The 27,653-nt window shown below is 47.9% G+C and overlaps 1 protein-coding gene across 9 annotated transcripts in view; it reads right to left on the bottom strand.

Moving 5' to 3' along the window:
- The window catches only part of LOC146079922 (uncharacterized), a 53,816-nt gene extending 39,694 nt beyond the window's left edge, over positions 1 to 14,122 (bottom strand). For 4 of the 9 annotated variants that reach the window (XM_083186642.1, XM_083186645.1, XM_083186646.1 and 1 more), the window contains exons 1-2: positions 13,926 to 14,122; positions 8,044 to 8,100 (exon numbers count right to left, since the gene is read on the bottom strand). In XM_083186642.1, coding sequence (XP_083042768.1) covers positions 8,044 to 8,100; positions 13,926 to 14,030 — 162 coding nt within the window. In that variant the 5' untranslated portion in view covers positions 14,031 to 14,122. The remainder of the gene's footprint in view (positions 1 to 8,043; positions 8,101 to 13,925) is intronic. The other 5 variants (XM_083186644.1, XM_083186648.1, XM_083186650.1 and 2 more) reach the window with 2 other exon arrangements.
- Between the last annotated feature and the right edge of the window lie 13,531 nt (positions 14,123 to 27,653).

Genomic DNA, 27,653 nt, shown 5'->3' with positions numbered 1-27,653 from the left:
CAAGGCCGAATTCGGACAGAATCGGCTGCTATAAATCACTAGTAATCCCCAGAAGGATGACATCACTAATGATCCCCAGAAGGATGACATCACTGGTAATTCCCAGAAGGATGACATAGAAACATAGAATTTGACGGCAGATCAGAACCATTTGGCCCATCTAGTCTGCCCCTTTTTTTTTTTACCCTTCAGATAATCTCAACCCTTTTTAATCCTTATTTCTATATGACTATCCCAAGCATGTTTAAATTGTTCTACTGTCAGCCTCTACCACCTCTGATGGGAGGCTATTCCACTTATCCACTACCCTTTCTGTAAAGTAGTTCTTTCTAACATTTCCCCTGAACCTACCTCCCTCCAGTGTCAGTGCATGTCCTCGTGTTTTATTACTTCTTTTCCTTTGAAGAAAATTTCCCTCCTGTACTATGTTAAAACCCTTGATATATTTGAAGATTTCTATCATGTCCCCTCTTTCCCTTCTCTGCTCCAAACTATACATGTTAAGATCTTTTAGTCTATCCAGGTAAGTTTTGTGATGTAGGCCATGCAACATTGTAGTTGCCCTTCTTTGTACAGTCTCCAATGTATTTATATCCTTCTGAAGATATGGGGCAGTATTCAATGAGGCCTGATTCGCCATGTTCTACGGCGATTTTTGTGCTATTTTCGTGCTGTAAGGCGATTTTTTTACTAAAACTGTGAATCACCCTATTCAATGACCAGATGGCGAATACATTTCAAGGTTTTTATCGCCATGATTCACCGAGTAGCAATCACTATCTTTTTATTATTATTATTTTTTTTTACACAGAGCAGCCAGTTAGAATTAGATATTCATATATTCACTGCACCCGATCATTACATATGCACGATCGGGTGTAGTGAATACCCGATTCCCTGTTGGCTATCCCAGGGGGCAGCCTGTGCTGCCTGGCTCCCGGGGAGCCACCTCCCCCCCACAAACGTTCTGGGGCAGGCAGGGAGACTTCCATCTCCCTGCCTGCCGCCGTCCTCAGGCTCCCTGCGGCATCGCCGCAGGAGTTAAAATTCGCCGGCCGGGCTCCGGAACGCGGCGGGCAGTGGCGAATGTGCAGCGAATCCTAAACAGTATTCGCTGCACATCGTCAAAATTCTTATTGAATACTGCCCATGGTCTCCAGAACTGGACACAGTATTCCAGATGAGGCCGTACCAATGACCTATAAAGTGACATTATTACATCTTTTTTTCTGCTACGGATTCCTCTCCCTATGCAACCAAGCATCTGACTAGCCTTCCTCATTGCTTTGTTACATTGCCTCCCTGCCTTTAAGTCACTTGAAATAGTGACTCCTAGATCTCTTTCCTCCTCAGTAGTTTCCATTATAGTACCCTTGATTCCATATTAAGGCTTTATACCATGTGCATAATTTTGAATTTTTTAGCATTAAACTGTAGTTGCCATGCTCTTGACCAATTCTCAAGTTTACTTAGATCATCAGTCATTTGATTTACCCCTCCTGGTGTGTCTAGTCTGTTGCATATCTTTGTGTCATCTGCAAAAAGGCATACTTTCCCTTCAATACCATTTGCAATGTCACTAACAAAGATATTAAAGAGCACTGGTCCAAGTACAGATCCCTGGGGTACGCCACTGGTAACATGTCCCTCCATAGAATGCACTCCATTTACTACAACTGTCTGTTTCCTATCCTGCAACCAGGTTCTTATCCATTTAATTGTTTTATAATCCAATCCCACACTTTCAAGTTTATTTAGCAGTCTGCGATGTGGGACAGTGTCAAATGCCTTACTAAAGTCTAGATATGCCACATCTACAGCCCCCCCTTCATCTAGTATTTTGGTCACGGAGTCAAAAAAAAGTCAATGAGACTTGTTTGGCATGATCTCCCTGCAGTAAAACCATGCTGTTTTGGATCCCCTTCTGGGGATCACTAGTAATCCCCAGAAGGATGACATCACTAGTAATCCACAGAAGGATGACATCACGTAATCCACAGAAGGATGACATCACTAATGATCCCCAGAAGGATGACATCACTAGTAATCCACAGAAGGATGACATCACTAATGATCCTCAGAAGGATGACATCACTAATGATCCTCAGAAGGATGACATCACTAGTAATCCACATAAGGATGACATCACTAGTAATCCACATAAGGATGACATCACTAGTAATCCACAGAAGGACGACATCACTAGTAATACACAGAAGGACGACTTTACTAATAATGCACAGAAGGATGAGATCACTAGTAATGCACAGAAGGATGATATCACTAGTAATGCACACAAGAATGATATCACTAGTAATTCACAGAAGGACGATATCACTAGTAATGCACAGAAGGATGATATCAATAGTAATCCACAGAAGGACGACATCACTAATAATGCCCAGAAGGACAGTATCTGTAGTAATCCACAGAAGGACGATATCATTAGTAATCCACAGAAGGACAATATCATTAGTAATCCACAGAAGGACGACATCACTAATAATCCACAGGACGATATCACTAGTAATACACTCAAGAATGATATCACTAGTAATTCACAGAAGGATGATATCAATAGTAATGCACAGAAGGATGATATCAATAGTAATGCACAGAAGGATGATATCACTAGTAATCCACAGAAGGATGACATCACTAGTAATCCCCAGAAGGATGATATCAGTAGTAATGCACAGAAGGATGATATCACTAGTAATCCACAGAAGGACAACATCACTAATAATGAACAGAAGGACATTATCCATAGTAATCCACAGAAGGACGATACACTAGTAATCCACAGAAGGATGACATCACTAGTAATCCACAGAAGGACAATATCATTAGTAATCCACAGAAGGACGACATCCCTAGTAATCCACAGGACGATATCACTAGTAATCCACACAAGAATGATATCACTAGTAATTCACAGAAGGATGACATCACTAGTAATCCACAGAAGGATGTGTTAAAGTCGAGTTACACACACACGCCATTTTAGGATAGTATGGCCGCCATTTTGGTTCGCAGAGTTGCGCAAATAAAGTATAATACCCGAGTCTGTGTAACGAAGTGGACCATAAGCGCAGCCATACTAATACACATAAATTCATAATGTGTCACTAACACTAAATAAAATATAGTTAATTAAAGGATTAGTGCACTACACATAGTTTAATTAGAAATACACGATTGTTTCTGTACATGTTTGGTATCTTTATGTTCAGTGTCCCGTGCGCAGCATTCCGGTCGCAGCCAAATATTCGCAAGTCCTATGGTCTGATAATTACGGACAAAATACCTATTATATGTACTTTTGCCATGTGTCCTGTGTGAGACAAAGGAATGCAGTTGTAACCAGTTCTTGTCGCTGTTTACGACCCCCGACGACGATGCAAGCAAACAAAAGGACACCAAAGTACCCTTCCCCCCTGCACTTCTCCAAGCCAGATGTAATACCTTGCCCCAATCACTGAGGACTGGACATTTGAACCCTTGACCAATCGTAAGGGCCTTTGACCCCCCTTCCTGGACCCTATAAGATAGCCATCCCTGAGCTGGCTCGCTCTCTCTCACTTTGGCACTGCTGATTATCCCCTCATCATTGACCCGGGCTATAGTTCTATTTGAATATAGCGAGCTCTGACCGGACTGCGCTGCGCATATTCCATGACGGTAACATTTGTGTTCCCCTTCTGTGTAACGTGGCTGATTATAATTGTATTCTGTATATGTTACTGTTCCCCTGTTTAGTTTAGAGTATATTAGTATTGGGTACTTATGTAGTATCTGGGCTGCCGATTTTTTGATTGTATGCCTTAAGTTAAGGCATACAATCAGATGCGATGCGATGCGATATCGCATCGCATACGATGCGATGCGATGCGATGCAATGCGATGACCCGATTTTTCCATAGGATTCAATGTTAAAATGGACTGAGTCCATTTTAACATGGAATTCAATGGGAAAAAGGGGTCCTTTTCATACCCCTACTATCCAAGTGGGCATGGAGTTGGATATAAACCTGTGGCGAGCGTAGCGAGCCACCGAGCCCGAAGCGTGGCGAGCGAAGCGAGCCCCGCGAGGGGACGGTATTCTGCGTCCCCTCGCGGGGCTCGCTACGCTCGCCACGCTTCGGGCTCGGTGGCTCGCTACGCTCGCCACAGGTTTATATCCAACTCCATGCCCACTTGGATAGTAGGGGTATGAAAAGGACCCCTTTTTCCCATTGAATTCCATGTTAAAATGGACTCAGTCCATTTTAACATTGAATCCTATGGAAAAATCGGGTCCATCGCATCGCATCGCATCGCATCGCATGCGATATGGTCGGGTGCGATGCGATGCGATGGACCCGATTTCAAAATCGGCAGCCCAGTTACTACATAAGTACCTAGTATTGTTAGATAATTGTATCACGTGTTATCCTGTATTTTCTTCTTTCTGTAATCCCCTTTTGTCCGCTAGGGACTAAATACACTATATTGGAGAATCTATCTCCTCAATTGTCATATCATGGTCTCGTCTATTATTCGCATCTAGCGATAACGTATATTACGATCATTGTCCTTAAAAAGTATTCGCAGTATATAGACTAATCACTGCGAAAGGATACCTAAAGCACGGAAAAGGTCCGCTACGCTGCGCTACTTTTTGTTCGCACATAGCTAGGGATAAAGGGTACGCAAGTTACGGAAAGAGTACGTAAACTGCGCATTTCACTTATTGTTCTTTGGTTATATAAATATCGGTATTGATAGATGACATCACTAGTAATCCACAGAAGGATGACATCACTAGTAATCCACAGAAGGACAATATCACTAGTAATCCACAGAAGGACAATATCATTAGTAATCCACAGGACGATATCACTAGTAATGCATAGAAGGACGATATCACTAGTAATGCACAGAAGGACGATATCACTAGTAATGCACAGAAGGACGATATCACTAGTAATCCACAGAAGGACGATATTACTAGTAATCCTCAGAAGGACGATATCACTAGTAACACACAGAAATATGATATCACTAGTAATCCGCAGAAGTATGAAATCACTAGTAATGCACAGAAGGACGATATCACTAGTAATCCACAGAAGGATGAGATCACTAGTAATCCACAGAAGGACGATATCACTAGTAATCCACAGAAGGATGAGATCACTAGTAATCTACAGAAAGATGATATCACTAGTAATCCGCAGAAGTTTGAAATCACTAGTAATGCACAGAAGGACGATATCACTAGTAATCCACAGAAGGATGAAATCACAAGTAATCCACAGAAGGACGATATCACTAGTAATCCACAGAAGGATGAGATCACTAGTAATCCACAGAAGGACGATATCACTAGTAACCCACAGAAAGATGATATCACTAGTAATCCGCAGAAGTATGAAATCACTAGTAATTCACAGAAGGACGATATCACTAGTAATCCGCAGAAGTATGAAATCACTAGTAATACACAGAAGGACGATATCACTAGTAATCCACAGAAGGATGAGATCACTAGTAATCCACAGAAGGACAATATCACTAGTAACGCACAGAAGGACGATATCACTAGAAATCCACACAAGAATGTTATCACTAGTAATGCACAGAAGGACAATATCACTAGTAATCCACAGAAGGACGATATCACTTGTAATGCACAGAAGGATGAGATCACTAGTAATGCACAGAAGGACAATATCACTAGTAATGCACAGAAGGATGATATCACTAGTAATCCCCAGAAGGATGACATCACTAGTAATCCCCAGAAGGATGACATCACTAGTAATGCACAGAAGGACGATATCACTAGTAATGCACAGAAGGATGATATCACTAGTAATCCCCAGAAGGATGACATCACTAGTAATGCACAGAAGGACAATATCACTAGTAATGCACAGAAGGACAATACCACTAATAATCCGCCGAAGTATGAAATCACTAGAAATTTAGGTACTTGTGTATTTTGGGGGCGCCCGATTTCAGCATCGCGCGATGAACGCGTCGCATCGCATGCCATGTACCGGATGGCATGCGATGCGATGCGATGCGATTTTGACCCCCTATGCGATGAAAAATCGTATAAGCACCCTAAAGGGTGCTTTTGAGCACCCTAATGGGTGCTTACAATGTTAAATGCACCCCCACGCCACCCCCCCCTACTATAAACGTGAACCCGAAGCGTGGCGAGCGCAGCGGTACGCGTCCTACGACCTTTTCATACCCCCACTATCCACGTCGGCGTGGAGTTGAGAACAGAATAGTGTCCCTTCGCGGGCTTCACAGGTATCCGCGTCCGCTCGCCACACTATTCTATTCTCAACTCCACGCCGATGTGGATAGTGGGGGTATGAAAAGGTCGTAGGACGCGTACCGCCGCCCCTCGCGGGCTCGCTGTTCTCGCCATGCTTCGGGTTCACGTTTATAGTGGGGTGGTGGCGTGGGGGTGTTTTTAACATGCGTTATGGTATGCGATGCGATGGGCGCCGCCAAAATACACAAGTACCGAAATTTATAGTATTATATAATATAACTAGTGCCCAGAGGTGCCTCACTGATCGCAGGTGACCACAGATTACTTTTGGGAACCATCAGTAGCCACCTGTTACTGACTCCACCCACCGCACAGTGGGCGGGTATTTTCCTGTCACCACCAGGCTCCTCCCATTGGCCCTGGAACTGCTTAATGCTGTGCATGTAATTGGCCGCTCACCACCGACCAGGCCCTGCACAGTAACTGGCAGAGGGGGAAGCTTGGAGGTGATGCCCTCAGAACAGCTGGAGAACATCATTACGTCTGTCACATTCCTGTTGGTTACAAGATGAAAGGCCGCCGTCTTGAAGGCAACATGTTTATTGCTCAAATAGTCTTGTAAAAGACTGTTCCCGTTTTTGCAAGGGAATACAGCATACAGACATTCACAGTAGTACCCCACTTATAGAGGTCACAGAACGTATACAGCTACCCCCAGAGAGCTCACATACCAAGATGTTATCCGGCCCTTACACGCAATCCCACAGGGGGTAGTGCTGCTCTGTGCTCTCTAACCAATCAGCTCTCTCACAAACTGTAAATACATTCGCACTACACTTCATAAGAGCAACAACTGGCTATAGCAATTTCCTGCTCCCCTCTGTATATATATATACTGTATATACAAACCAATATGTTTTCCTGAGCACAATCTGACTGTTCTCCCAATGGAAATCAAACTCAATTCACAATTACATAGCTGGGGCCTGATTCAGGCTGCAAAACTGGCAGTTACAGCGCGAGCAGGGTAAGGGCGGCGACTCTCTCCCATGCGTCGGGCACATTAGTGACATGATGGGACAATGGCCATTATTCTAGTTGAATCGGACGGATGCGCATTTCGGACGGCCACCGAGTGTTCTTAGCCCCGCCTACCGTACGGATCGCTCACACCTTCCGAATGCGGTAAGACGCCGAACGTACGGACCGCGAGTGGATGTTTCATGCGAACACCTCCCCATCTGTGGGAACCTCCCCCATTCTCCGATAGTCGCTGACCATCGAATGATGGACCGAGCGGTCAGACAGCACTGAGTGCTCCAGACCACTCGGACATTTCTCCGTACAAAAGCAGGGAAATGGGCGGGCAGCTGGCATCCGGCTATGTCAGCTGCCCGCCCCCCACAGGTGCGTCACGGCCAGATTACCATACGTACGCCCAGCGTTTTCATAGGAACACCCATGAACCGTGGGGCGTACGCATATGGTAATGAGCCCAAACAGCCCTTCACGCCCCTCTCCACCCCCTGCTCGGATGGTTCCATGCGATCATTTTCTGCACTGAATTTACGCCATGTTCGGACGTGCGAGGCGTTCGCACATTCGCAGAAACGCCTCTGCACATGCGCAAATACCAAACATCGGCCGTCCGACCGCACACGCAGCCGTCCGACTCAATCAGAATAAGGGCCTATGTGTGGGCGTTACAGTGCGAGCAGGGTAAAGGCAGTTACTCTCTCATCATCCCCCACACACACACCCCCACTTACTGTTTTGGCTGGCTTTGTGCTCCCCGCAGCTCCTGTCCTCTTGTGCAGGACACCTCCCTGAAAGGGACCAGAACCAGTCGTTAGTACTGGGGGTGGGGGGGTTGTATGGGAAATGACATCACACAGCTCCAGCGCTGATGACATCAGTAGCATGTAATTGCATGCAGCAAATGTACAAAAGCGGTACAGTTACTAAGATGAGAGTTCTACTGAAGATGGAATTTTGCAACCAATGTGATAATCTTCTAGAAGGTGCTAAGAAGTAGAATCCCCCTTACACCCCCTTTCAAACCGCAGCTATAACTTGGTACTGTATATTGCCAATTTTTAAGCGTGTCACCCCGGTTCTAGGTGCGGTGTGAAGGCTCCATAGTCAAAAAACCCGGTATTTGAACCTGTTTAAAAAGTAGGATCCTACACGGTTCAAAGCCAATCAATTTTGCAGTGTGAAAGCCTCAGACCCGGTAGCCGGTATTTTGAACACATGACTGTGCCACAGAAGGTGATAGGCTGTCTCCATGCGTGATGTCACTATCCTGAATTAGGAAACCAGAGAAATAGCAGTGGAAATAGGACTAAGGACCTTCTGACGTTACAGGGGAGATGAGGGGGTGGAGAGAGGAGGAGCAAGGTTGGAAGAAGGGTCCCAAACGGACCCTCACTGGCTCGCTTCGCTAGCCACCTGGTTACTAAAGATAACCAGTGGTGGCGTGGATAGTGAAGGAGCAAGCCCCCCGGCCTTGCTCCTCCACCTGGGCGTGGAAGGTCCTTTAGCCCACTACAATTTAGCATCTACCATGGAGGTAGTGGAGACGCACTGCTGGCATAGTCCTACACTACAGAACATACAGTTATAGCAGCATGGACTGATGAGGAGGGGAGGGAGCTGCTAAGATAAGAGGGAGGGCAGACATTGCCAGGCACATCACTGGCACTGTAAAGGATTCTCGTTTTAGTCCTGCCCACTGCAGTGCAATGCCTACATTGATGCAACCGCTCTAACCACGCCCCCAAACAAAGTAGCCACTCCTGTTGCTCCGCCCCCACCCCTTTTCACTACCCCCTTGAGATGGCTGCCCTTAGTAGGTAAGTATGGTACATAAACATCAACAAACAGGTTTATTATTAGCTATAATACTAATATGTGACCCATAAAAGTCCATTACAAATGACATTACACTGTTTTCTATGGATGAACCGGGTTCAGTGTGAAAGGCATCATCCCGGTAATAACCCAGTAATACACTGGGAACACCATGCGATGTGGAAGGGGATTCGATTGCTCAGACCCATTTCGGAAATGTTTTGAAATACTGGGTCGGAGCAGGGTTTGCGATGTGAAAGCAGATTACCCATTTGGCTCAGATGTAATCTCAGATCTCACTGTGCTGGCAAATAGCTTCCATTCATGGTATCCAAGGCAACAGATGTAGCAAATGTTGGAAACAGATAAAGTGGGGAAGTTACTCTGGGCAACCAATCATGTAGCTACAATAGCACAGGTTGTAAAATGACAGAAGCTGATTGTATGGTACAGGATGAGATTTACCACATCGCCTCCTACAATTCATAAGGCGGGATGTACCAACCTCTTGTTCTCTGCAGGACATTGCTCTGTCCCATCTACCCCCTGACAGGTACGTCAGGGTTGCCGACCCTCCCGGATTCAGGGGGGACCCCCACTGTCGACCCGGATCGCGGCATTAAAATGCCGCAATCCTCGGGTCTCAGAGGAGGGGGCGGAACTAAAACGGCACAATCGTATCATTTTAGCCCCGCCCCCTCCACGGAGATCCATGAATTCCCTGCTTTAACAGCATGGGGCGGGGCTTAGTGATGTCACTCGTAAGCCCCGCCTCCTGAGCGGCTGCTGAAACTCTCCTCTCTGGGCTTCTCCCAGAGAGGAGAATCTTAAAGTCGGCAACCCTGAGGTACGTAGTGATATATCCTGCAGATTATTACATTATTGACCTCTCTAGTGACCTGCAGAACATCGCTCTGTCCCATCTACCCCCTGACAGGTACATAGTGATATATCCTGCAGACTATTACATTACTGACCTCTATAGTGATCTGCAGAACATCGCTCTGTCCCATCTACCCCCTGACAGGTACGTAGTGATATATCCTGCAGATTATTACATTACTGACCTCTATAGTGATCTGCAGAACATCGCTCTGTCCCATCTACCCCCTGACAGGTACGTAGTGATATATCCTGCAGATTATTACATTACTGACCTCTATAGTGACCTGCAGAACATCGCTCTGTCCCATCTACCCCTTGACAGGTCGTAGTGATATATCCTGCAGATTATTACATTACTGACCTCTCTAGTGATCTGCAGACCATCGCTCTGTCCCATCTACCCCCTGACAGGTACATAGTGAAATATCCTGCAGATTATTACATTACTGACCTCTCTAGTGATCAGCAGAACATCGCTCTGTCCGATCTACCCCCTGACAGGTACGTAGTGATATATCCTGCAGACTATTACATTACTGACCTCTCTAGTGATCAGCAGAACATTGCTCTGTCCCATCTACCACCTGACAGGTACGTAGCGATATATCCTGCAGATTATTACATTACTGACCTCTATAGTGATCTGCAGAACATCGCTCTGTCCCATTTACCCCCTGACAGGTACATAGTGATATATCCTGCAGATTATTACATTACTGACCTCTCTAGTGATCTGCAGAACATCGCTCTGTCCCATCTCCCCCTGACAGGTACATAGTGATATATCCTGCAGATTATTACATTATTGACCTCTCTAGTGACCTGCAGAACATCGCTCTGTCCCATCTACCCCCTGACAGGTACATAGTGATATATCCTGCAGACTATTACATTACTGACCTCTATAGTGATCTGCAGAACATCGCTCTGTCCCATCTACCCCCTGACAGGTACGTAGTGATATATCCTGCAGATTATTACATTACTGACCTCTATAGTGATCTGCAGAACATCGCTCTGTCCCATCTACCCCCTGACAGGTACGTAGTGATATATCCTGCAGATTATTACATTACTGACCTGCAGAACATCGCTCTGTCCCATCTACCCCCTGACAGGTCGTAGTGATATATCCTGCAGATTATTACATTACTGACCTCTCTAGTGATCTGCAGACCATCGCTCTGTCCCATCTACCCCCTGACAGGTACGTAGTGATATATCCTGCAGATTATTACATTACTGACCTCTCTAGTGATCAGCAGAACATTGCTCTGTCCCATCTACCACCTGACAGGTACGTAGCGATATATCCTGCAGATTATTACTTTACTGACATCTATAGTGATCTGCAGAACATCGCTCTGTCCCATTTACCCCCTGACAGACACATAGTGATATATCCTGCAGACTATTACATTACTGACCTCTCTAGTGATCAGCAGAACATTGCTCTGTCCCATCTACCACCTGACAGGTACGTAGCGATATATCCTGCAGATTATTACATTACTGACCTCTCTAGTAATCTGCAAAACATCGCTCTGTCCCATCTACCCCCTGACAGGTACATAGTGATATATCCTGCAGATTATTACATTACTGACCTCTATAGTGATCTGCAGAACATCGCTCTGTCCCATCTACCCCCTGACAGGTACATAGTGATATATCCTGCAGACTATTACATTACTGACCTCTCTAGTGATCAGCAGAACATCGCTCTGTCCCATCTACCCCCTGACAGGTACATAGTGATATATCCTGCAGATTATTACATTACTGACCTCTATAGTGATCTGCAGAACATCGCTCTGTCCCATCTACCCCCTGACAGGTACATAGTGATATATCCTGCAGATTATTACATTAATGACCTCCCTAGTGACCTGCAGAACATCGCTCTGTCCCATCTACCCCCTGACAGGTACATAGTGATATATCCTGCAGATTATTACATTACTGACCTCTCTAGTGATCAGCAGAACATCGCTCTGTCCGATCTACCCCCTGACAGGTACATAGTGATATATCCTGCAGATTATTACATTACTGACCTCTATAGTGATCTGCAGAACATCGCTCTGTCCCATCTACCCCCTGACAGGTACATAGTGATATATCCTGCAGATTATTACATTACTGACCTCCCTAGTGACCTGCAGAACATCGCTCTGTCCCATCTACCCCGACAGGTACATAGTGATATATCCTGCAGATTATTACATTACTGACCTCTCTAGTGACCTGCAGAACATCGCTCTGTCCCATCTACCCCCTGACAGGTACATAGTGATATATCCTGCAGATTATTACATTACTGACCTCCATAGTGATCTGCAGAACATCGCTCTGTCCCATCAACCCTCTGACAGGTACATAGTGATATATCCTGCAGATTATTACATTACTGACCTCTCTAGTGACCTGCAGAACATCGCTCTGTCCCATCTACCCCCTGACAGGTACATAGTGATATATCCTGCAGATTATTACATTACTGACCTCTCTAGTGACCTGCAGAACATCGCTCTGTCCCATCTACCCCCTGACAGGTACATAGTGATATATCCTGCAGATTATTACATTACTGACCTCTCTAGTGACCTGCAGAACATCGCTCTGTCCCATCTACCCTCTGACAGGTACATAGTGATATATCCTGCAGATTATTACATTACTGACCTCTCTAGTGACCTGCAGAACATCGCTCTGTCCCATCTACCCCCTGACAGGTACATAGTGATATATCCTGCAGATTATTACATTACTGACCTCTCTAGTGACCTGCAGAACATCGCTCTGTCCCATCTACCCCGACAGGTACATAGTGATATATCCTGCAGATTATTACATTACAGACCTCCGTAGTGATCTGCAGAACATCGCTCTGTCCCATCTACCCCTGACAGGTATATGGTGTTATATCCTGCAGACTATTACATTACTGACCTCTATAGTGACCTGCAGAACATCGCTCTGTCCCATCTACCCCCTGACAGGTACGTAGTGATATATCCTGCAGATTATTACATTACTGACCTCTATAGTGATCTGCAGAACATCGCTCTGTCCCATCTACCCCCTGACAGGTACATAGTGATATATCCTGCAGAGTATTACATTACTGACCTCTAGTGATCTGCAGAACATCGCTCTGTCCCATCTACCCCCTGACAGGTACATAGTGATATATCCTGCAGATTATTACATTACTGACCTCTCTAGTGACCTGCAGAACATCGCTCTGTCCCATCTACCCCCTGACAGGTACATAGTGATATATCCTGCAGATTATTACATTACTGACCTCTCTAGTGACCTGCAGAACATCGCTCTGTCCCATCTACCCCGACAGGTACATAGTGATATATCCTGCAGATTATTACATTACAGACCTCCGTAGTGATCTGCAGAACATCGCTCTGTCCCATCTACCCCTGACAGGTATATGGTGTTATATCCTGCAGACTATTACATTACTGACCTCTATAGTGACCTGCAGAACATCGCTCTGTCCCATCTACCCTCTGACAGGTACATAGTGATATATTCTGCAGATTATTACATTACTGACCTCTCTAGTGATCTGCAGACCATCGCTCTGTCACATCAACCCTCTGACAGGTACATAGTGATATATTCTGCTAGCAATGTTAATAAGTTGAAACAAACTTTCAGAAGTGGGTGTATTAGGTTCCTGCACTGCCAGCCGCTATACTTATATAACAGAAATGCCAGATACAATCATCATTCTACACTCAGTCCAGCCTCATAGAGCACATGGTCAGAGTGTGACTCTCACATACACTTCCCCTACACCCCCCATCCCTCTCCTCTCCTCTCCCATACAACACATCCTCCCATCCCTCCTGTTCCTTCTCCTCCCTTATAACCTCTATGTGGTAAACACCTGGGTCACCTCATCGTTGGATTGTTCACCGAGCTTGTCGCTGTTCGCAGCAGCCAGCAGGACGCACGCAGCGGCAGTGCACCCCAAAAGCAGCAGCAACCTCATAACTGGAAGACACCCGAGATCCTACTAGATTAACAGAGGGACAGGACTTTCCCAACACCTAAATCCCAGCCAGCCCTCCCCCTCTTCCTGCAGGGCACAGACTCCCCCGTCCCTTCCCCCCACTCCATAGTTGTGTAATAAGACAGCTGTGGGGCAGAGATGTGGAGGAGATGAGGAGACAGACCAGCAGTACTGGTCCCAGTATAGTGGTCAGGACTTTCCCCAGTATGCAGAGTATAAACCAGGCGATGTTAATCTCTTTATTATAAAATATAATGGTCTTCTCTCACTAGTGCATGAGAACATCTGTGTAATAATCCACTATGGCAGGGATGGGGAACCTTCAGCCCTCCAGCTGTTGTTAAACTACACATCCCAGCATGCCCTGCTGGGATTTGCTATTTTGCCACGCTAAAACTGTTGCAAGGCATGCTGGGATGTGTAGTTCAACAACAGTTGGAGGGCCACAGGTTCCCCATCCCTGCACTATGGTCTGTTCCATCTCCGTCATGCGCAGAGCAGCCAGGTTACGGGGTGGGACAGAGCGAGGGGGCAGCGGGAAATATGTGGCAGGAGATCAGCCAAATGCGTGTGAGCTTGTGAGCAGGGCCCTCCTACCGTTCTGCTTGTCTGTAAATACCCAGTTTTGTTTTATCACTGTTTCCTATTGTAAAGCACAACAGAATGTTCTGCGCTATATCACATCCATTAATAAATAAAGATGGAGTGGCCTGGGTAAGTGTAGGGTGAGAGAGACTCTTTTAGGGTTGTCCATCAACCATCGATTATAACACATCGTCTATGGTCGCCACCAGATGAGAGTTTTTTTATGATTGCACTATAGCATGGCCACACCCTGCAACTGTACTGGATAAAACGAGGATGTACAATCAGGATACGGTCATATTGTCTACAGCAGCTAGGTCAACACCACTAGGTCGACATACAGGAAGGTCGACATGGGTCTAGAATGGGAGTAATCTCTACAGAATGGGAGCAATCGCTGCAGAATGGGGGTAATTGCAGCAGAATGGGGGTAATCGCTGCAGAATGGGGGTAATCCCTGCAGAATGGGGGTAATCGCAGCAGAATGGGGGTAATCCCTGCAGAATGGGAGTAATCTCTGCAGAATGGGGGTAATCGCTGCAGAATGGGGGTAATCACTGCAGAATGGGAATAATCACTGCAGAATGGGGGTAATCGCTGCAGAATGGGAGTAATCTCTGCAGAATGGGGGTAATCGCTGCAGAATGGGGGTAATCACTGCAGAATGGGGTAATCTCTGCAGGATGGGGGTAATCACTGCAGAATGGGAATAATCACTGCAGAATGGGGATAATCTCTGCAGAATGGGAATAATCACTGCAGAATGGGAATAATCACTGCAGAATGGGGGTAATCACTGCAGAATGGGAATAATCACTGCAGAATGGGGGTAATCACTGCAGAATGGGGATAATCTCTGCAGAATGGGGGTAATCACTGCAGAATGGGAATAATCACTGCAGAATGGGGGTAATCACTGCAGAATGGGGGTAATCGCTGCAGAATGGGGGTAATCACTGCAGAATGGAAATAATCACTGCAGAATGGGGGTAATCGCTGCAGAATGGGAGTAATCTCTGCAGAATGGGAGTAATCGCTGCAGAATGGGAGTAATCTCTGCAGAATGGGGGTAATCGCTGCAGAATGGGGGTAATCACTGCAGAATGGGGGTAATCTCTGCAGGATGGGGGTAATCGCTGCAGAATGGGGGTAATCACTGCAGAATGGGGGTAATCGTTGCAGAATGGGGGTAATCGCTGCAGAATGGGAGTAATCCCTGCAGACTGGGGGTAATCGCTGCAGAATGGGAGTAATCTCTGCAGAATGGGAGTAATCTCTGCAGAATGGGAGTAATCACTGCAGAATGGGGGTAATCGCTGCAGAATGGGGGTAATCGCTGCAGAATGGGAGTAATCACTGCAGAATGGGGGTAATCGCTGCAGAATGGGAGTAATCTCTGCAGAATGGGGGTAATCGCTGCAGAATGGGGGTAATCGCTGCAGAATGGGAGTAATCTCTGCAGAATGGGAGTAATCGCTGCAGAATGGGGGTAATCACTGCAGAATGGGGAGAATCGCTGCAGAATGAGAGTAATCTCTGCAGAATGGGGGTAATCGCTGCAGACTGGGGGTAATCGCTGCAGAATGGGGGTAATCACTGCAGAATGGGAGTAATCGCTGCAGAATGGGGGTAATCGGGAGTAATCGCTGCAGAATGGGAGTAATCACTGCAGAATTTGGGTAACCACTGCAGAATGGGGGTAATCACTGCAGAATGGGGGTAATCGGGAGTAATCGCTGCAGAATGGGAGTAATCACTGCAGAATGGGGGTAATCGCAGCAGAATGGGAGTAATCTGCAGAATGGGGGTAATCGCAGCAGAATGGGGGGTAATCGCAGCAGAATGGGGGGTAATCGCAGCAGAATGGGGGTAATCGTTGCAGAATGGGAGTAATCTCTGCAGAATGGGAGTAATCGCTGCAGAATGGGGGTAATCACTGCAGAATGGGGGTAATCGCTGCAGAATGGGAGTAATCTCTGCAGAATGACAGTAATCGCTGCAGAATGGGGGTAATCGCTGCAGAATGGGAGTAATCGCTGCAGAATGGGGGTAATCGCTGCAGAATGGGGGTAATCGCTGCAAAATGGGAGTAATCACTGCAGAATGGGAGTAATCTCTGCAGAATGGGAGTAATCGCTGCAGAATGGGAGTAATCGCTGCAGAATGGGGGTAATCGCTGCAGAATGGGAGTAATCGCTGCAGAATGGGGGTAATCGCTGCAGAATGGGAGTAATCTCTGCAGAATGGGAGTAATCGCTGTAGAATGTGGATAATCGCTGCAGAATGGGAGTAATCGCTGCAGAATGGGGGTAATCGCTGCAGAATGGGGGTAATCGGGAGTAATTACTGCAAAATGGGAGTAATCGCTGCAGAATGGGAGTAATCGCTGCAGAATGGGGGTAATCTCTACAGAATGGGAGTAATCGCTGCAGAATGGGGGTAATCGCTGCAGAATGGGAGTAAACTCTGCAGAATGGGGGTAATCGCAGCAGAATGGGGGTAATCGCTGCAGAATGGGGGTAATCGCAGCAGAATGGGGGTAATCGCTGCAGAATGGGGGTAATCGTTGCAGAATGGGGGTAATCGCTGCAGAATGGGAGTAATTGCTGCAGAATGGGAGTAATCGCTGCAGAATGGGAATAATCTCTGCAGAATGGGGGTAATCGCTGCAGAATGGGGGTAATCGCTGCAGAATGGGGGTAATCGCAGCAGAATGGGAGTAATCTCTGCAGAATGGGGGTAATCGCAGCAGAATGGGGGTAATCGCTGCAGAATGGGGGTAATCGTTGCAGAATGGGAGTAATCACTGCAGAATGGGGGTAATTGCTGCAGAATGGGAGTAATCGCTGCAGAATGGGAGTAATCGCTGCAGAATGGGAATAATCTCTGCAGAATGGGGGTAATCGCTGCAGAATGGGGGTAATCACTGCAGAATGGGAGTAATCGCTGCAGAATGGGGGTCATCGGGAGTAATCGCTGCAGAATGGGAGTAATCACTGCAGAATTTGGGTAATCACTGCAGAATGGGGGTAATCACTGCAGAATGGGGGTAATCGGGAGTAATCGCTGCAGAATGGGAGTAATCACTGCAGAATGGGGGTAATCGCAGCAGAATGGGAGTAATCTTCAGAATGGGGGTAATCGCAGCAGAATGGGGGGTAATCGCAGCAGAATGGGGGGTAATCATTGCAGAATGGGGGTAATCGTTGCAGAATGGGAGTAATCGCTGCAGAATGGCAGTAATCTCTGCAGAATGGCAGTAATCGCTGCAGAATGGGGGTAATCACTGCAGAATGGGGGTAGTCGCTGCAGAATGGGAGTAATCTCTGCAGAATGAGAGTAATCGCTGCAGAATGGGGGTAATCGCAGCAGAATGGGAGTAATCGCTGCAGAATGGGGGTAATCGCTGCAGAATGGGGGTAATCGCTGCAGAATGGGAGTAATCGCTGCAGAATGGGAGTAATCTCTGCAGAATGGGAGTAAGCGCTGCAGAATGGGAGTAATCGCTGCAGAATGGGGGTAATCGCTGCAGAATGGGAGTAATCGCTGCAGAATGGGGGTAATCGCTGCAGAATGGGAGTAATCTCTGCAGAATGGGAGTAATCGCTGTAGAATGTGGATAATCGCTGCAGAATGGGAGTAATAGCTGCAGAATGGGGGTAATCGCTGCAGAATGGGGGTAATCGCTGCAGAATGGGGGTAATCACTGCAGAATGGGAGTAATCGCTGCAGAATGGGGGTAATCGCTGCAGAATGGGGGTAATCACTGCAGAATGGGAGTAATCACTGCAGAATGGGAGTAATCGCTGCAGAATGGGAGTAATCTCTGCAGAATGGGGGTAATCGCTGCAGAATGGGGGTAATCACTGCAGAATGGGGGTAATCTCTGCAGGATGGGGGTAATCGCTGCAGAATGGGGGTAATCGCTGCAGAATGGGGTAATCGTTGCAGAATGGGGGTAATCGCTGCAGAATGGGAGTAATCCCTGCAGAATGGGGGTAATCGCTGCAGAATGGGAGTAATCTCTGCAGAATGGGAGTAATCTCTGCAGAATGGGAGTAATCACTGCAGAATGGGGGTAATCGCTGCAGAATGGGGGTAATCGCTGCAGAATGGGAGTAATCACTGCAGAATGGGGGTAATCGCTGCAGAATGGGAGTAATCTCTGCAGAATGGGGGTAATCGCTGCAGAATGGGGGTAATCGCTGCAGAATGGGGGTAATCGCTGCAGAATGGGAGTAATCTCTGCAGAATGGGAGTAATCGCTGCAGAATGGGGGTAATCACTGCAGAATGGGGGTAATCGCTGCAGAATGGGAGTAATCTCTGCAGAATGGGGGTAATCGCTGCAGAATGGGGGTAATCGCTGCAGAATGGGGATAATCACTGCAGAATGGGAGTAATCGCTGCAGAATGGGGGTAATCGGGAGTAATCGCTGCAGAATGGGAATAATCACTGCAGAATTTGGGTAATCACTGCAGAATGGGGGTAATCACTGCAGAATGGGGGTAATCGGGAGTAATCGCTGCAGAATGGGAGTAATCACTGCAGAATGGGGGTAATCGCAGCAGAATGGGAGTAATCTGCAGAATGGGGGTAATCGCAGCAGAATGGGGGGTAATCGCAGCAGAATGGGGGCAATCATTGCAGAATGGGGGTAATCGTTGCAGAATGGGAGTAATCGCTGCAGAATGGGAGTAATCTCTGCAGAATGGGAGTAATCGCTGCAGAATGGGGGTAATCACTGCAGAATGGGGGTAATCGCTGCAGAATGGGAGTAATCTCTGCAGAAAGAGTAATCGCTGCAGAATGGGGGTAATCGCTGCAGAATGGGAGTAATCGCTGCAGAATGGGGGTAATCGCTGCAGAATGGGGGTAATCGCTGCAGAATGGGAGTAATCACTGCAGAATGGGAGTAATCTCTGCAGAATGGGAGTAATCGCTGCAGAATGGGAGTAATCGCTGCAGAATGGGGGTAATCGCTGCAGAATGGGAGTAATCGCTGCAGAATGGGGGTAATCGCTGCAGAATGGGAGTAATCTCTGCAGAATGGGAGTAATCGCTGTAGAATGTGGATAATCGCTGCAGAATGGGAGTAATCGCTGCAGAATGGGGGTAATCGCTGCAGAATGGGGGTAATCGGGAGTAATTACTGCAGAATGGGAGTAATCGCTGCAGAATGGGAGTAATCGCTGCAGAATGGGGGTAATCTCTACAGAATGGGAGTAATCGCTGCAGAATGGGGGTAATCGCTGCAGAATGGGAGTAAACTCTGCAGAATGGGGGTAATCGCAGCAGAATGGGGTAATCGCTGCAGAATGGGGGTAATCGCAGCAGAAATGGGAATAATCTCTGCAGAATGGGGGTAATCACTGCAGAATGGGGGTAATCGCTGCAGAATGGGGGGTAATCGCTGCAGATGGAGAATGGGAGCATGATGCAGAATGGGAATAATCTCTGCAGAATGGGGTAATCGCTGCAGAATGGGAGTAATCGCTGCAGAGAATGGGGTAATCGGGAGTAATCGCTGCAGAATGGGAGTAATCGCTGCAGAATGGGGGTAATCGCTGCAGAATGGGAGTAATCGCAGCAGAATGGGAATAATCTCTGCAGAATGGGGGTAATCGCTGCAGAATGGGAGTAATCGCTGCAGAATGGGGGTAGTCACTGCAGAATGGGAGTAATCGCTGCAGAATGGGAGTAATCGCGCCAGAATGGGGGTAATCGCTGCAGAATGGGAGTAATCGCTGCAGAATGGGGGTAATCGCTGCAGAATGGGGGTAATCACTGCAGAATGGGGGTAATCTCTGCAGGATGGGGGTAATCACTGCAGAATGGGAATAATCACTGCAGAATGGGGGAATAATCACTGCAGAATGGGAATAATCACTGCAGAATGGGGGTAATCACTGCAGAATGGGAATAATCACTGCAGAATGGGAATAATCACTGCAGAATGGGGGTAATCGCTGCAGAATGGGGGTAATCACTGCAGAATGAAAATAATCACTGCAGAATGGGGTAATCGCTGCAGAATGGGGGTAATCTCTGCAGAATGGGGGTAATCATGCAGAATGGGGGTAATCGCGCTGCAGAATAGGGGTAATCACTGCAGAATGGGGGTAATCACTGCAGAATGGGGGTAATCGCTGCAGAATGGGGGTAATCACTGCAGAATGGGGGTAATCATTGCAGAATGGGGGTAATCGTTGCAGAATGGGGGTAATCGCTGCAGAATGGGAGTAATCCCTGCAGAATGGGGGTAATCGCTGCAGAATGGGAGTAATCTCTGCAGAATGGGAGTAATCTCTGCAGAATGGGAGTAATCACTGCAGAATGGGGGTAATCACTGCAGAAAGGGGGTAATCGCTGCAGAATGGGAGTAATCACTGCAGAATGGGGTAATCGCTGCAGAATGGGAGTAATCTCTGCAGAATGGGGGTAATCGCTGCAGAATGGGGGTAATCGCTGCAGAATGGGGGTAATCGGGAGTAATCGCTGCAGAATGGGAGTAATCATTGCAGAATTTGGGTAATCACTGCAGAATGGGAGTAATCACTGCAGAATGGGAGTAATCGCTGCAGAATGGGAGTAATCGCTGCAGAATGGGGATAATCTCTACAGAATGGGAGTAAATCGCTGCAGAATGGGGGTAATCGCTGCAGAATGGGAGTAAACTCTGCAGAATGGGGGTAATCGCAGCAGAATGGGGGTAATTGCTGCAGAATGGGGGTAATCGCAGCAGAATGGGGGTAATCGCTGCAGAATGGGGGTAATCGCTGCAGAATGGGGGTAATCGCTGCAGAATGTGAGTAATCGCTGCAGAATGGGAGTAATCGCTGCAGAATGGGGGTAATCGCTGCAGAATGGGGGTAATCGCTGCAGAATGGGGGTAATCGCAGCAGAATGGGAGTAATCTCTGCAGAATGGGGGTAATCGCAGCAGAATGGGGGTAATCGCTGCAGAATGGGGGTAATCGTTGCAGAATGGGGGTAATCGCTGCAGAATGGGGGTAATCATTGCAGAATGGGAGTAATCACTGCAGAATGGGGGTAATCGCTGCAGAATGGGAGTAATCGCTGCAGAATGGGAGTAATCGCTGCAGAATGGGAATAATCTCTGCAGAATGGGGGTAATTGCAGCAGAATGGGGGTAATCGCAGCAGAATGGGGGTAATCGCTGCAGAATGGGGGTAATCGTTGCAGAATGGGGGTAATCGCTGCAGAATGGGAGTAATCGCTGCAGAATGGGGGTAATCACTGCAGAATGGGATTATCGCTGCAGAATGAGAGTAATCGCTGCAGAATGGGGGGTAATCGCTGCAGAATGGGGGTAATCGCTGCAGAATGGGGGTAATCGCTGCAGAATGGGAGTAATCACTGCAGAATGGGGGTAATCGCAGCAGAATGGGAGTAATCTGCAGAATGGGGGTAATCGCAGCAGAATGGGGGGTAATCGCAGCAGAATGGGGGTAATCGCTGCAGAATGGGGGTAATCGTTGCAGAATGGGAGTAATCACTGCAGAATGGGGGTAATCGCAGCAGAATGGGAGTAATCTGCAGAATGGGGGTAATCGCAGCAGAATGGGGGGTAATCGCAGCAGAATGGGGGTAATCGCTGCAGAATGGGGGTAATCGCTGCAGAATGGGGGTAATCATTGCAGAATGGGAGTAATCACTGCAGAATGGGGGTAATCGCTGCAGAATGGGAGTAATCGCTGCAGAATGGGAGTAATCGCTGCAGAATGGGAATAATCTCTGCAGAATGGGGGTAATCGCAGCAGAATGGGGGTAATCGCAGCAGAATGGGGGTAATCGCTGCAGAATGGGGGTAATCGTTGCAGAATGGGGGTAATCGCTGCAGAATGGGAGTAATCGCTGCAGAATGGGGGTAATCACTGCAGAATGGGATTATCGCTGCAGAATGAGAGTAATCGCTGCAGAATGGGAGTAATCGCTGCAGAATGGGGGTAATCGCTGCAGAATGGGGGTAATCGCTGCAGAATGGGAGTAATCACTGCAGAATGGGGGTAATCGCAGCAGAATGGGAGTAATCTGCAGAATGGGGGTAATCGCAGCAGAATGGGGGGTAATCGCAGCAGAATGGGGGTAATCGCTGCAGAATGGGGGTAATCGTTGCAGAATGGGAGTAATCACTGCAGAATGGGGGTAATCGCAGCAGAATGGGAGTAATCTGCAGAATGGGGGTAATCGCAGCAGAATGGGGGGTAATCGCAGCAGAATGGGGGTAATCGCTGCAGAATGGGAGTAATCGCTGCAGAATGGGAATAATCTCTGCAGAATGGGGGTAATCGCTGCAGAATGGGGTAATCGGGAGTAATCACTGCAGAATGGGAGTAATCGCTGCAGAATGGGGGTAATCGCTGCAGAATGGGGGTAATCACTGCAGAATGGGAGTAATCACTGCAGAATGGGGGTAATCGCTGCAGAATGGGGGTAATCGTTGCAGAATGGGGGTAATCGCTGCAGAATGGGGGTAATCATTGCAGAATGGGAGTAATCACTGCAGAATGGGGGTAATCGCTGCAGAATGGGAGTAATCGCTGCAGAATGGGAGTAATCGCTGCAGAATGGGAATAATCTCTGCAGAATGGGGGTAATCGCAGCAGAATGGGGGTAATCGCAGCAGAATGGGGGTAATCGCTGCAGAATGGGGGTAATCGTTGCAGAATGGGGGTAATCGCTGCAGAATGGGAGTAATCGCTGCAGAATGGGGGTAATCACTGCAGAATGGGATTATCGCTGCAGAATGAGAGTAATCGCTGCAGAATGGGGGGTAATCGCTGCAGAATGGGGGTAATCGCTGCAGAATGGGGGTAATCGCTGCAGAATGGGGGTAATCACTGCAGAATGGGGGTAATCACTGCAGAATGGGGGTAATCGCAGCAGAATGGGAGTAATCTGCAGAATGGGGGTAATCGCAGCAGAATGGGGGGTAATCGCAGCAGAATGGGGGTAATCACTGCAGAATGGGAGTAATCACTGCAGAATGGGGGTAATCGCAGCAGAATGGGAGTAATCTGCAGAATGGGGGTAATCGCAGCAGAATGGGGGGTAATCGCAGCAGAATGGGGGTAATCGCTGCAGAATGGGGGTAATCGTTGCAGAATGGGAGTAATCACTGCAGAATGGGGGTAATCGCAGCAGAATGGGAGTAATCTGCAGAATGGGGGTAATCGCAGCAGAATGGGGGGTAATCGCAGCAGAATGGGGGTAATCGCTGCAGAATGGGAGTAATCGCTGCAGAATGGGAATAATCTCTGCAGAATGGGGGTAATCGCTGCAGAATGGGGTAATCGGGAGTAATCACTGCAGAATGGGAGTAATCGCTGCAGAATGGGGGTAATCACTGCAGAATGGGGGTAATCACTGCAGAATGGGAGTAATCACTGCAGAATGGGGGTAATCGCAGCAGAATGGGAGTAATCTGCAGAATGGGGGTAATCACTGCAGGATGGGGGTAATCTCTGCAGAATGGGGGTAATCGCTGCAGAATGGGGGTAATCGCTGCAGAATGGGGGTAATCTCTGCAGGATGGGGGTAATCGCTGCAGAATGGGGGTAATCGTTGCAGAATGGTGGTAATCGCTGCAGAATGGGGGTAATCGCTGCAGAATGGGAGTAATCTCTGCAGAATGGGGGTAATCACTGCAGAATGGGGGTAATCGCTGCAGAATGGGGGTAATCACTGCAGAATGGGGGTAATCGCTGCAGAATGGGGGTAATCACTGCAGAATGGGAGTAATCTCTGCAGAATGGGAGTAATCGCTGCAGAATGGGAGTAATCTCTGCAGAATGGGGGTAATCGCTGCAGAATGGGGGTAATCACTGCAGAATGGGGGTAATCTCTGCAGGATGGGGGTAATCGCTGCAGAATGGGGGTAATCACTGCAGAATGGTGGTAATCGTTGCAGAATGGGGGTAATCGCTGCAGAATGGGAGTAATCCCTGCAGAATGGGGGTAATCGCTGCAGAATGGGAGTAATCTCTGCAGAATGGGAGTAATCTCTGCAGAATGGGAGTAATCACTACAGAATGGGTGTAATCACTGCAGAATGGGGGTAATCGCTGCAGAATGGGAGTAATCACTGCAGAATGGGGGTAATCGCTGCAGAATGGGAGTAATCTCTGCAGAATGGGGGTAATCGCTGCAGAATGGGGGTAATCGCTGCAGAATGGGGGTAATCGCTGCAGAATGGGAGTAATCTCTGCAGAATGGGAGTAATCGCTGCAGAATGGGGGTAATCACTGCAGAATGGGGGTAATCGCTGCAGAATGGGAGTAATCTCTGCAGAATGGGGGTAATCGCTGCAGAATGGGAGTAATCGCTGCAGAATGGGAGTAATCGCTGCAGAATGGGGGTAATCTCTACAGAATGGGAGTAATCGCTGCAGAATGGGGGTAATCGCTGCAGAATGGGAGTAAACTCTGCAGAATGGGGGTAATCGCAGCAGAATGGGGGTAATCGCTGCAGAATGGGGGTAATCGCAGCAGAATGGGGGTAATCGCTGCAGAATGGGGGTAATCGCTGCAGAATGGGGGTAATCGCTGCAGAATGGGAGTAATCGCTGCAGAATGGGAGTAATCGCTGCAGAATGGGAGTAATCTCTGCAGAATGGGGGTAATCGCTGCAGAATGGGGGTAATCGCTGCAGAATGGGGGTAATCGCAGCAGAATGGGAGTAATCTCTGCAGAATGGGGGTAATCGCAGCAGAATGGGGGTAATCGCTGCAGAATGGGGGTAATCGTTGCAGAATGGGGGTAATCGCTGCAGAATGGGGGTAATCGTTGCAGAATGGGAGTAATCACTGCAGAATGGGGGTAATCGCTGCAGAATGGGAGTAATCGCTGCAGAATGGGAGTAATCGCTGCAGAATGGGAATAATTTCTGCAGAATGGGGGTAATCGCTGCAGAATGGGGGTAATCGCTGCAGAATGGGGGTAATCACTGCAGAATAGGAGTAATCGCTGCAGAATGGGGGTAATCACTGCAGAATGGGATTATCGCTGCAGAATGAGAGTAATCGCTGCAGAATGGGGGGTAATCGCTGCAGAATGGGGGTAATCGCTGCAGAATGGGGGTAATCGCTGCAGAATGGGAGTAATCACTGCAGAATGGGGGTAATCGCTGCAGAATGGGAGTAATCTGCAGAATGGGGGTAATCGCAGCAGAATGGGGGGTAATCGCAGCAGAATGGGGGTAATCGCTGCAGAATGGGGGTAATCGTTGCAGAATGGGAGTAATCACTGCAGAATGGGGCTAATCGCAGCAGAATGGGAGTAATCTGCAGAATGGGGGTAATCGCAGCAGAATGGGGGGTAATCGCAGCAGAATGGGGGTAATCGCAGCAGAATGGGGGTAATCGCTGCAGAATGGGAGTAATCGCTGCAGAATGGGAATAATCTCTGCAGAATGGGGGTAATCGCTGCAGAATGGGGGTAATCGGGAGTAATCACTGCAGAATGGGAGTAATCGCTGCAGAATGGGGGTAATCGCTGCAGAATGGGGGTAATCACTGTAGAATGGGAGTAATCACTGCAGAATGGGGGTAATCGCAGCAGAATGGGAGTAATCTGCAGAATGGGGGTAATCACTGCCGGATGGGGGTAATCTCTGCAGAATGGGGGTAATCGCTGCAGAATGGGGGTAATCGCTGCAGAATGGGGGTAATCGCAGCAGAATGGGAGTAATCTCTGCAGAATGGGGGTAATCGCAGCAGAATGGGGGTAATCGCTGCAGAATGGGGGTAATCGCTGCAGAATGGGGGTAATCGTTGCAGAATGGGGGTAATCGCTGCAGAATGGGAGTAATCGCTGCAGAATGGGAGTAATCGCTGCAGAATGGGAATAATCTCTGCAGAATGGGAGTAATCGCTGCAGAATGGGAATAATCTCTGCAGAATGGGGGTAATCGCTGCAGAATGGGAGTAATCGCTGCAGAATGGGGGTAATCGCTGCAGAATGGGGGTAATCGCTGCAGAATGGGAGTAATCGCTGCAGAATGGGGGTAATCACTGCAGAATGGGATTATCGCTGCAGAATGAGAGTAATCGCTGCAGAATGGGGGGTAATCGCTGCAGAATGGGGGTAATCGCTGCAGAATGGGGGTAATCGCTGCAGAATGGGAGTAATCACTGCAGAATGGGGGTAATCGCAGCAGAATGGGAGTAATCTGCACAATGGGGGTAATCGCAGCAGAATGGGGGGTAATCGCAGCAGAATGGGGGTAATCGCTGCAGAATGGGGGTAATCGTTGCAGAATGGGAGTGATCACTGCAGAATGGGGGTAATCGCAGCAGAATGGGAGTAATCTGCAGAATGGGGGTAATCGCAGCAGAATGGGGGGTAATCGCAGCAGAATGGGGGTAATCGCTGCAGAATGGGAGTAATCGCTGCAGAATGGGGGTAATCGCTGCAGAATGGGAGTAATCGCAGCAGAATGGGAATAATCTCTGCAGAATGGGGGTAATCGCTGCAGAATGGGAGTAATCGCTGCAGAATGGGAGTAATCGCTGCAGAATGGGGGTAATCGCTGCAGAATGGGAGTATTCGCTGCAGAATGGGAGTAATCGGGAGTAATCGCTGCAGAATGGGAGTAATCGCTGCAGAATGGGAGTAATCGCGCCAGAAGGAAGGTAATCGCTGCAGAATGGGGGTAATCGCTGCAGAATGGGGGTAATCGCTGCAGAATGGGAGTAATCGCAGCAGAATGGGAATAATCTCTGCAGAATGGGGTTAATCGCTGCAGAATGGGAGTAATCGCTGCAGAATGGGGGTAATCAGGAGTAATCGCTGCAGAATGGGAGTAATCGCTGCAGAATGGGGGTAATCACTGCAGAATGGGAGTAATCGCAGCAGAATGGGAATAATCTCTGCAGAATGGGGGTAATCGCTGCAGAATGGGAGTAATCGCTGCAGAATGGGAGTAATCACTGCAGAATGGGAGTAATCTCTGCAGAATGGGGGTAATCGCTGCAGAATGGGAGTAATCGCTGCAG

This window comes from Crinia signifera, chromosome 5 (genome assembly GCF_055691185.1).
Source record: "Crinia signifera chromosome 5, ASM5569118v1, whole genome shotgun sequence".
NCBI lineage: Eukaryota > Metazoa > Chordata > Amphibia > Anura > Myobatrachidae > Crinia > Crinia signifera.
Note: the sequence above shows the minus strand (reverse complement) of the source record. Positions and strands in the feature narration are given on the sequence as shown.